We start from the raw sequence: 12,166 nt of genomic DNA, 5'->3' as shown, positions 1-12,166 counted from the left end.
ACCTTAAAAAAACAGTGTTATGCACAATCTCAGTATATGAGATGTGAATGACTCTCAGCTCCACACCAAATTTTAACTCAACATCTATAACCGATCATTTTTGTGTTGGCTAATGTTGATTAGCTGTGGCATCCATCTTGAATTGGAATGACTCCAAACGTTAATCAGATGTCACTGTACATATACTGAGTGATTGCTTTCCGAAACTATGAATAAACTGAAAGAGGACACAGTGACAGAAATGGAAACAGATGGAAACATGGATCAAACAGCTGATAATATATTGGGTAGAGTGAAACGGGAACGTACAGGTTACACTGTTGTATGGCCTCGTTGACTTTTAACGTGCCTGATATGTAATACTGAGCACATTGATAAGGAAAATAACATAAAGTAACTGATGAACGTGAAAAGAATGAGTGACCCTGTGATGAATGCGGGGAACATTATACATTACTAATTATTAAATGAATTGTGTTTAATTTACTAAGTCATAATGCAATTTCTCATGTTTTGGTTTTCTGTGCCCTCTCAGCACACTGGCCTAGCATTGCCATTAATTTTCACTCTGTAGCGTGCTTTCATTAGTTTGCTTCATCAGTTCCGTTCTCCTGACTCACACTTTGAAAAATAATGGAAACTCATTGTTTGCTAATTACTCAATTAAATATGCCTGTGTTTTTATGTGAATAGACTGCTGACTTCATTTATTTTATCTGCTCACCAAAAATTTATGATTTATGGCCAGGCCTGAGAGTTCAAAACTTAAAAAATGTAAAAAATAAAAAGTTTAGGAGAAAAACATTACAGGAAGTTTATTAGGTAACGAAAACTTGAATTGGATATTATACACTCGTCCTTCGCCTGCTCTCCCCTGCAGGGGTCACCACAGTGAGTGAACTCACAAGCAAAATTAGGAGATTGTTTTATTTCAGATTTCCTTCCTGGACTCGAACCTGCAGCCTCATGATTACAAGACCACAGCACTGACCACTGATCTACAGTCCCTATTGGATAATACACCCCAAACTCAGAAAATACCCACAGCAACAGAACTAAAGTATACTTTTTGTAATCATCAGTTTAGTTTTTAAAGTAATAGTTTTTTTTCTTTTGAAGTGAGGTTTTGAACAATTAATATCTTAGACAGCTCTTTGTATGACCTTGATAACTCCTCAGAGACCTATGAATAGTTCCTGCAGTATTTTTTACAAACAAGATACAAAACCTCACCATGACAAGTTCCAATGGCTTTAATCAGTTTGAGCCTGTGTGTTTTATTCAGCTGGAAAAAAATTGTTAACAACAAGAAGACATCCCCCTATCCAAATGATGTTCCAACTCATTTTCTAAAGAAAGTTTTTTAGTTGTTGGGTCTGACATTCTAGCAGTTTATAACAGCAGCCTGGTGTCTGGTGTGCTTCTAGACTGTTTCAAACATGCAGTTGTGCAGCTGTTGCTGAAGAAACCTAACTTTGACTCTTCTATCCTTTCAACTTTTAGGCCCATTACAAAACTTCATTTTTTATCACAAACTTTGGAAAGATAGTATCTTTGCAGCTGCAGTCCTTTTTAAATGCACACAACATATTTAAAAAAAAATCAGTTCAGTTTTAAAGCCCTTCACAGCACAGAAACTGCACTTTTAAGGTTTTTAATGATCTTTAATCTGCTGCAAGGAGACTGGAGGCTGTTCTTCTGCTTTTAGACCTAACAGCTGCCTTTGGCACAGGTGACCACAGTATTCTGATCTCCAGGCTGGAGCTCTGTGATATCAAAGGCCTCTGCATTAGACTGGTTAAGGTCTTACCTGTCTGACAGAATTTCCTCTTTAAACCTCAGAATATTTGTTTTCTCCTCATCCCTTCTCACATGTTGAGTTCCCCAAGGTTCTAGTCTTGGACCTATTTTATTTTCAATCTACATGCTTCTCTTAGGCTACATCTTTAGAAATATAACATCTTTTTTCATTTTTATGCAGACAAAACTGAGATCTACCTACAGGTGAAGCGCATTTATTCACTAGAGTCACTGTTTGATGGTCTTGCCTAAGTAAAAGTTTGGATTACTTCAAACTTACTATATTTCAATGAGAATAAAACAGAAGTTATTGTCTTAGTCCTTGTGGAAACTGCAGGGCCTTCCTACAGTTCTGGGTAGCTTTGAGCCATTTGTAAAATCTCAGGTAAAAGATTTGGGGGTGATATTTGATTTGAATTTTAACCTTGAGAAGATTAGTTCTCCTCATTTGCTCCATGCATGTTTAAGAATGGATTTTAAAGTTTAATATTATCTTTTTGCTATTTATTGTTTTATGTGCAGCTCTTTAGCCAACAGCAGTTGTTTTTAAATGTGCTATATAATTAACATTGATTTGATTTTAAATGTACAGATTGTAGTGTATGTTATGAATCAATTTTTAAATGTATATTTCTTGTCTGCAAATTGCATTCAGCCTATGTCAGAATTAAAACATAATAATCTGATAATCATCCATAACCGACGTCCGCTCTAAAGAATGAAAACAGTGAAGAAAAGAACTCATAAACTAAAAAGTTGCTTGTTTCATGTATGATATATTTTCAGAAATAAAGGATGAGGGGATAAAAAGAAGAAAAAAACAAAGGGGAGAAAACAGGAAGCGTGTAGCAGAAAGGAGATGTGGAGGAAAAAGAAAATGAGCAACAACAGTGTGGTTGCTGATGTGAATCCCTCCCTCAGGTTAAAACAAGTCGATAATTAAAAAATGTACCACGAGGTCACACTGTGACAGTGTGTGTGTGTGTGTGTGTGTGTGTGTGTTATAGGCTGCCTTTATTTTTTCAAGAGAGTGTGAGGTGGGGGTGATACTGTGGTGCCCATTAAAAGGTGTCCCTGCTGCAGTCAGAGTACTGAGGCCTCAGGGCCTATTTGTTACTACATGAGTCTGGAGTTTAAACCAACAAACACACTGACTGATACACACATTCAAACACAGCACTGCCTACAGTGTTAACATTGTCAGAGAGACCGCTGAACAGCAGGGCATATGCATGCATGCACACACTTGTGCACTTTCACAATCACACACACACAGCTGGTGAGGATGGCAGCCAACTGGGCTAAATGCAGAACCCAACACACACTGTTTAGCACACAAGCAAATCTTAATTAGATCATTTCACTGGTTAATTTTTCTCTTATTTCTCTCATTGATTTTGTTCTAAAATGACATTTTGAGGTGGTCGTCTGCTGCCAACTCAAACAATTGTTGTTTGGCTAAAAATCAAAAATGAACGAAATGAAAGACTCTTTGAAAATGTCACCGTTTTGGTCATTTGCCAGGTGTCATCAGACGATCAGGCCTTGGAGGGTCCTGTGTGCACTCCGAAAACTTTTAAATTGGATTGAGAACATGTCTGCTCATGGGTCATTGTTATTCACTGACTGGAAGGGATGGAAGAACAAAAACGCAGCAGGAACGCAAAGGGTAGAGTGCACACTGACAGAGAGCAAGAGGCCAATGGAGTGTTCAAAGATCCAGCACCCTTCATTTAACTCACCCAAGATGCTAACTCCCTGCCAGCTCTGTGGCTGCTGTTCTGTAGCCAAACCTGACCTCTGACTTCCCCACAGATCGAGACAATGATTGTTCAGGGCTTTCTAATGCGATTCTTCATTAGACCCCCAGGAACAATAGCAGCTGGTGCTGTGATGATTAAGGCAACATGGCCACAGTATGAGCAACTTTCAGCACCGACCCACATTAAACATGTTTTACGCAAATTTAAAGAAAGAAAAAAATCAGTAAAGAAATAAAAAAGAAATCCCACTTTCTTTCAATTTGTGGATTCTATAATTAAGCAAATCTAACTTCAAGTGTACAACCCCCCCACAATATATTCCCCTTGTCATTATTTAACAAACAAAAATGAAGCCAAAATGGAAGTTCACCCCGTCATTCAACAGCTTGAGGAACATTCTTTAGCAGCAAAAACTGTCAGAAGCGGTTTTATGACTTTAACAGTATTTCACATGGTTGTGAAGGAAATTTGTTCCACTCTTCTTTTAAACATTGTGCCAAATCACAGATGGTTGCAAACATTGGTTTCTGTACAGCTTTCTTAAGTCATTTTTTGATAGTCCAGTCTCAGCACAACTCACTTTGCCCTTATTTGACCCAACTCGGTTCTACACGGTCTCAGTTGTTTTACATTTAACTGATTATTGACTCAATATGGGCGGGTGGTTGTAGCACGGCTGCCCAAAACTTACCACCAACAGTAAATAAGAGAAATAAAGTCAAAAAACACTCAACACTGTCTGCCATGGTTTCCAAAAATGTTGTGGTTGAGTTGAGTCCATTTGGTCGAGCTCCTTCTGAATTCTTTGTCAGCCAACAAGCACAGAAACATTTGCTCCTCCTCATAGTTCCACAGTGTTGGTTTATGTGTTACCATTTTAATGGATTTGATATATTTTTTTAAAAAGTAAATAACAAAAAATGTATACTGCAGTTGTGAGGTTTTAAAAACCAGTGGGTTTCTTGTGAAGAAAACGCTCTCTTGCAAACCAGTAGCCTGCAGTCTGCTGACATCAAATCCTAAGCTCGATGGAGGAGGTTTCAAAAGTGAACTGAAAGTGGGTAGGACCACCCAGTATAAAGACTTTGAACCCCCGGCAGATCGACCCAAGTAGGGTTGAGTTGAGCCAATAGAAAAGAGCCTTTAATGTCGCACCACAGCATTTCAATCAGGAGGTCTGAAATAATAAACCTCAAAGTTGAAGTCTGAACTTTGACTGGACCGTTGTAGCACCTTGATTCTTTTCTTTATCAGCTATTCTGTTGTTGATTAGCTGCTGTTTGGGATCATTGTTCTGGACTCACATTTCACTCTTATATTTTGGTCTACAAAGGAGTTCATGGTCAACTCAATATCTGCCCAAGTCCTGTGCCTGCAAAACAAGCCCAAACTATAATCTAGATTAACAAGGACAGACTTTGTTCTGATATGGCGTGTTTGGTTAATACCAAACATGGCCCTATGCAAAATGCATAAACATCCCTATATTGGTCTCAACTGTCTGAATAACATTGTTCTAAAGGTCTTGTTGTTCATTTAGATGCAACTTTACAAACCTAAGTCGTGCTGCCATGTTTAATTTAGAGAGAAGAGGCTTTTCATACAACCCCTCAAACAAGTCATACTTGTTTAGTCTTTTTCTAATTGTCCTGTCATGAACTTTAACCTTTAACCTCCTATCTGAAGCCTGTTGAATCTGAGATGGGGCTCTGGGATTTTTGTTTCATTCCTCTGAGCATTAAACAGTCTTACCTTTTTGTGAACTTACTGCCATTCCTGGAAAGATTGGCAGCTGTTTTAAAGGTTTTCCACATGTATAAATAATTTTTCTCTCTGTAGAATGATGGACTCCAAATAGTTTGAGAATGACCTTTAACCCTTCCCAGATTGATGGACAGCAAGAGCTGCTTCTCTAAGGTCGTTGCTGATGCCTTTCCTTCTTGGCATTGTGTTACACTCACCTGTCTGCTCCAGAGCAGCAAACTGACAAAACTCCTGCTTTTATAGAGTTGCTTACACTGATGATGATCAGTTAATCAGTACATTTGATCAGCACCACTAGGCTGATAATTTATGTTTTAAATTCTGTGGAAGCAGCAAAGGTGGACTTAGTTTTTCCATACAGATTTTTTGGGCTTGATTTTTGTTATAAATAATGATATGGGGGAATTTCTTGTGTGTTTTTGTACTCGGGAGGTAAGATTTAAATAATTTTAGAACCTGATAAAGTTCAGATCATTTTTATCTTTTATTTTATTAAAAGATGGAACTTTCTTTTTTCCATACTAAAAGTAGGTTGGTAGTAAGTGTGGTAGTAAAATGAGGTCTACACACAGGCAATTACATAATTGCCTGCCTCTAAAAACTGAATTTAGAGAAAAAAAAAAAATATATTTTAGATGTCAACACTTATCACCTCCATCTTCCATCTTAGGTAGCAACATTAATTTTTATGATGTATTTCAAACAAACAAATATACATGATTTAGTCTTGTAAAACACATGACAGCACATAAAAACAGCATAATCTTGGCCTAATATAGAGTTTGTTCGTGAAGTTTTAAATATTTTTTAAATATATAGAAACATGGGAAAAAATCCAGATGCTATTATTTCTAAAAACAGCCTCCCGACACACAGATGCTACCCAGATCCTAGAACTGTGAAGGAACATTTCTGCAGACTAGCTATAAACTCTGAGCTATGAAACAGTGTTTATGGTGTTGGAGTTTTTGCACACAATCTTCGTTGGTGTTTACACCCTCTTCTTCAACACGAGCCACAGGGAATCTGATTCTACCACATAAATTACTAACAATTATTTTATTTTGCCATTTTTCTGTTTATCTAGTGTGCAATCATTCCACACTGCAAAACCCTCCACGTTAGTCTTCTGTTAGCACATATCAGGTAAAACTCAAGCCTCACAGTTTATCTGGGCCTGAGGTGTTGCATTCAGGTATCACTGATCCCATCTGTTGACACAGTAAAACCTGAGGCTTCCATGGAAGAATGCCCACAGGACATCCCATTATAAGACAGAAACCTGTATCACTCAGCACTTTGCACCAAGAATGGAGACACTAAAAATCGGTACGCTGAGGATTAAAACTTTAAGATGAGATTAAATAGAGATGAGTTGATGTTTCTTACCAGGTGTGATTTCTATCGCTGTGTCTTGTCTTTCTGGAGGAAAAAGGACCTTGGGAGGCTGAGTTGTCTGCAGAGCTGAGGTGAATAAAAAAAAGAAGAGATACACAGAAAAAGCAGGTTATTACTGTGTGACAGCTTCAAACTAAACAGACTTGGCTGGGTACATCATTGTATAATGGACTCACAATTCTAAAAGACAAAGCATAAATCTTGAAAGATAAAATAAAAGCTGATTTAATTTCATGGCTTGTGTAAAGTCACTGTAACTCTCAGTCTGTATGTATCATTGGTTTGGGTACAAAAACATGAACAAATATTTTAGTTTCAGCATTAAGTCTTTCTGTGACAAATCCTCTAAAACCATCATGTTGTTGTGGGCTAATTTTTCAGTCCTTCCAAAAAATTGTGGCGTTGTGATTGCATCTCTTTGCGCAATTTTAAATTCAAGAATTTTGACCAGTCACTGCAACTAGTTCACAAATTTGAACAATCATCTCAGCCCTGTTGAGATTGCCTTCCTGACACCAGAAAATCATGTTCCATTAAATATTACCACTAAAATCTGTGATAATCAATCATGTGAAGTATTACATGAAAGTGGCAGAAAGGCATTTTGCAGCATGTCCATCATTGACTGAAATTGTCACCTGACGGGTACTTTTCTACTGCAGAACATTCCCGAGAATGACAAGGCCCATTCTTTTTTAAGGCTCAAATATAGTTGTGCTTTGTGGTGTCGTGCAGGACTCAATGAATGGCGTGCGGACCTAAACGTGCGTTGTAGGCATTTATCCTTGACACTTACGTTGGTGCAGTATTCTCCGAAAAGACAGGTGGTAGTACACTACATAACCAGTGGAAATGTGGTAAAAAAAGAGAGCAGACGGTTGTCACACATCAAATATGGCTGCACATGTTCAGGAGGGAGAAGTGTTGTGTTTCTGGCTGTGATACACAGAGAATGTTTAAACTGAAAGCATTCAGTTTGACTTTCTTTGATGTATTTGCTTCAAATGAAATGTTGAGTACATAAATGACATTATAAGGACAGTTAGCTATACTGTATTATTGGTTCTGATTTGCCCATCAAAGAAACAAAATTTCTTCCCTCTGTGGTCTATAAACACTCTTTTTTATCAACTGCATCAGCAGTCTCCATGAGTTTTGAGCCATTTGATCATCTTTGTGATCTCTCATAGAGGGATCATATGAATGCTGATACAGGCAAACCAGCAAACCAGCTCTGCTAGAGCACCAACATCATCCATTTTGAATGGAGCCAAGTCACAAAAAATGGGAGGTGCAGCCTTGTGCAATGTTCAGTGTGTCAAGTATAAACCTGGGCGACTGTGGCTCAGTGGGCAGAGTAGTTGACTTATAATCGGAAGGTTGGAGGTTTGACTCCAGCTACCTCCTGTCACATGATGTTCCTGGGCAAGATCACCGATCTGTGTATCTGTGTATAAATGTGTGGGCATTTGTGACTGAAAATGGATGAATGTGGCTCTAGTGGAAAGTGCTTTCAATACTAGCTTTAGTCATCCATACTATGAGCTGGCTTGAAGCGGGGATGTGCGAAGAACAAAGGAGGAGGGAGGAGTTGTCCCCCCCCTCCCTCAGAGGATAAAGTGCTTGCTGGCGGGGGTGGTGTCACCTAAAATCAGACACAACCAGTCTGAACAATGTGTTATGTCATTAAGAGCTGACAGCCTAACTGGGCCTCAAGGACCTTGAAAAAACAAAAAAAAAAAAAAAAAAAGTCCCCTGATGGTTCACGCAGAACGCGTAATTCATCATATTCAGCAGAATCACTGACTTCATTTATGAGATTTAGACCTTGGCATTGAAACAACTTTGTTTTGTTTATATCAGTCATATTCAAAGTGGGCGTACGCTGCTTTCCCCACTGCATCTGAGTGGGGCATTCAGCTGATGCTCCAGCTGATATGCTGCTTGAAATGGAGTACAAACTCCACCTACCCAGCTAGCTACTGTCTGAGCCTCGATACAGAAAGTGAGAACTACACGTGCCACAAATGACCATAAGGCTGTTGTATCTAGACAAGTTACGAGTGCTAAAAGAAACAAAGTGAGTTTGATTGAAATGCACATTTGTGAAAAATGTTAGAGAAACCGAAGCATAAACTTACAATGGTGTGCTGGCCTGAGTGGGTCAGTGTGTGAGCAAGTATGAGAGAAATGATTACAAATAAAAACAAGTCTTATTGCTCTGCTGCAGGCCAAGGGAGAAAACACTCAAATATGCAGTATATTTTATGAGTTAGGGTAACATTGTTCTGTGTAATTTCTTCAGTGTTTTGCTTATGATGAGTACTGAATTTATTATTTTCCTGTTTGTTAATACTCTGGGCCTCATTTACAAAGGTTACAAGGAGCTTTGTTCTTGCCATGTTATTAAAAAAAACAACAACAAATAACTACAAAACATTGCAACTTTGATTGCAGGTTTTACGCCATAACAATCATAAAAAAGTCTGCAGGGGCTGTCTTTGCTCTGCCAAAAGATCACCGGTCTCCAGCATCTGTAAGCCAAATATGACAAAGGCTGGTCCTCATTAACTACAACTTGGTCTACAACTTGTCACTGCATCAACAAGAACAATGTGTCTTGTGTCAATGTGGTTATGTGTCTTTACTATATATTTTTTACTTTACTTTACTATACTGCAAAACTGTCATGTAGAATCCATGTTTAGTCGTTCAGTTCAGTTCAGTTCCATTGATATATCTCTGCACCTCTGACAAGGGCTGGTGCCAACGTGTGACAAGCGTTTCTATAAAGCACTGTGACTATAAAAGTTTTCTTTAATTACTGTCTTAAGTATAATAGAAATTCTCATTTGACTTTTTTCACCAAACTGGGTTTTTCCTGCCTTAATTACTGCTTTTACCCCAGCAGCCTCATTTAAGGCCCCCTTCACTCTGAATGGTGACCTCACTATGATGTAAAAAAAAAAAACAGCATCAAGAAAATGAATGGTCTTTGCAGGGTTTTTGCCAGGCCTTCAAGTGTGTCTTAAGAACACACTGGACTTCCTATTACACCTAATAGAGTGTGATAGGTCCACAATGGTTTTGAGCGCACACAAAACTTCTGTAGCAAGAACGCTTTGGCTTATCATCATGGTGGCAGCGTAATGCATTCCTCGGTGGAGTGTCTGTAGCTGCATCCTGACACAGGGTGGGTGGTGTGGAAGCAGGAGAGCATGAAAAATATCTAGACAAACCTATTTGGCGAGTACTAAGAACATGGCAGGTTCATGTTTGGGTTTACACTGAAGCAGGTTCTTCATGTTTGCTGCCATCCAGCCTCAATCTGATAGGTCGTGGAGAACAGCAGGGGCATCATCCAGTGCAAAAAGGTCTAACTAGTTCTTCCTGCCTTTGTGTTAAGAGAAACACTGACTGGCTTTGGACTTTGATGATCAGCAACACAAAGATGTTCCATTCAAAGCAACTTTCACTCACGTATGGCAGTTTGGGTCAAAATAAAATCATATTAAAGCAACAGTACAATAGTTTGTTATTTCATATCTGGCAGCCCTTCCTGGCATGGAAACTGCAGCAGATCCACTGAGCACAGACATATTCATTTAAACATGTTTTTTTTTTTTGTTGTTGTTGTTGTTGATTTGTCTGAATAAACATTGAAAAATAACTAATATTTCTGGGGATTATTCTTGTGTAATCTGTTATTTTCTTCTGCACAAAACTTGTTTCCTTAACATCATCGATTCTCCAACCATCCTGTGATGGGTTTCATTGTTCTCATTCTTCTCTGGATGCTGACTGACATGCAACAGAAAGTTATTTGTCTTGTGTCTGAGATTATGACGATGAGTTTTCAAAACCAACTCATAATTTGTTGATCAAAGACTCGTTTAGTGAATTTATTAGACAAGGGTGGCGGAAAAAACAATGTCACCATTGCTTTGTAACATAAGTTGTTTAGCCAAAAGTTAAGTTTACCTAGTCCTTTGTTAGACTTTTACGACTAAAATTTATCAACTAGATATTACACACATCAAGACACAAATGTTAAATTAGTACAAATAAGGGCAGGATAAAAACAGGAGTACATGTAGAAGGATAAACACATTGTCTGGTTTGCTTCTGTTTTGTCCAATGTTTCACCTGAGAGTTAAAAACTTTAACATTAGTTTTACCAGTTTTACTGCTGCTGGTAAGCTGTTCTAGATCTGAGCTCCTCTAAATATAGATCCTAATCAAAGGTCCTGTTCAAACGATTTGTCTGCCTTAGATAAACTCGTAATTAAAGTCCTTTTATCCATAAAAGGTTTAATTCTTTCTTCAGAGTTTTTTCTTTAATAAATATTTAAGTAATTTTATTGTTTAAATCAGCCTCAGATAATTTGCTAAAACTCAGAATATTATTCCAAAATTTTCAGTGGTATTTTTTTGTATAAGTGTTGATTTTTTTGTGTGTTTGTTGAAATATTATGATTCATCTTTCGTTCGGTAATAAAACCTGAAAAGGCAATTTTGGGCTCTTTTATTTTTAACATATTCTGATCAAAAAATTCCCTGTAATGAACCAATTCAGTCTTCAGTCTTTGAGATCTGATAAACAATAAGGGTGAAATAATCAAGTGGTCTGAATATTGTTCATAGATAAATTCAGAATGGTGCCCCCTTTAAATAAGAGCTTAAAACAGTAGCAAAAGTGTCATAAGGTGTTTTGTGTGTGAACATCTAATGTATGTTAATCAGTGTCTAGGTGACCCAGCTGCGATCAATCCAGAACAACCCAATGAGCTGAACAGGGATTGGCTGGCCGATGAAACGGCGCTACATAAAGGTGAGCTGCAGAAGTGATGTTGTCAGTTTCATTCCTTTGACCATCCCAACGAGCCACGCCCGATCTGCTGTGCCACATCAGCCAACTACTTAGTTTGTCAATAGTTTTCTGACAAGTTCATAGGGATGAGATGCCATTTATTTTTAGATTCTTTAGTGCTGTTTTTTTGTAGTCAAGGAAAGTAAGAAATTATCTTTTGTTTAATATTATTTTTGTACATATTTAAGTGATCTAAATATTAAGATAATTTGTTTTGTTTGCTTTTGTTATTTTTTGTTTTTTGTTTTTGGCCTGGGCTCCCCCTGATGTTTCTAAAACTCCATTTTGTAAATTACACAAGCACCTGTAAATAAATCACACTTTTTTCTGAAAATCATCATCCTGTCTCTGTGGCTGCTTGAGTTCTGCTGAAGATGGAGCACCTTCATGTTATGTCCTGGCCACCCCTAAACTTGGCTTAACAATCCTTCTTTCATCATCTGCATGTTAAAAACACACTGAGACAGCTTTGGTGCACTTTTTTTTTTTTTTTTTTCTGCTCCTGGTGGAAGGCGGACGTGTTTCTTTTCTCTCTGTCTCCTGGTGCCCCCCCCCCTGTCTTTCCTTTTTC

General features: G+C 38.0%; 1 protein-coding gene across 4 annotated transcripts in view; it reads right to left on the bottom strand.

The window, feature by feature from the left end:
* The window catches only part of il1rapl2 (interleukin 1 receptor accessory protein-like 2), a 562,673-nt gene that overhangs the window by 87,292 nt on the left and 463,215 nt on the right, over positions 1-12,166 (bottom strand). For all 4 annotated transcript variants that reach the window (XM_025007400.1, XM_025007402.1, XM_025007401.1 and 1 more), the window contains exon 7: positions 6,717-6,791. In XM_025007400.1, coding sequence (XP_024863168.1) covers positions 6,717-6,791 — 75 coding nt within the window. The remainder of the gene's footprint in view (positions 1-6,716; positions 6,792-12,166) is intronic.

Source organism: Kryptolebias marmoratus, linkage group LG9 (genome assembly GCF_001649575.2).
Source record: "Kryptolebias marmoratus isolate JLee-2015 linkage group LG9, ASM164957v2, whole genome shotgun sequence".
Lineage (NCBI taxonomy): Eukaryota > Metazoa > Chordata > Actinopteri > Cyprinodontiformes > Rivulidae > Kryptolebias > Kryptolebias marmoratus.
Note: the sequence above shows the minus strand (reverse complement) of the source record. Positions and strands in the feature narration are given on the sequence as shown.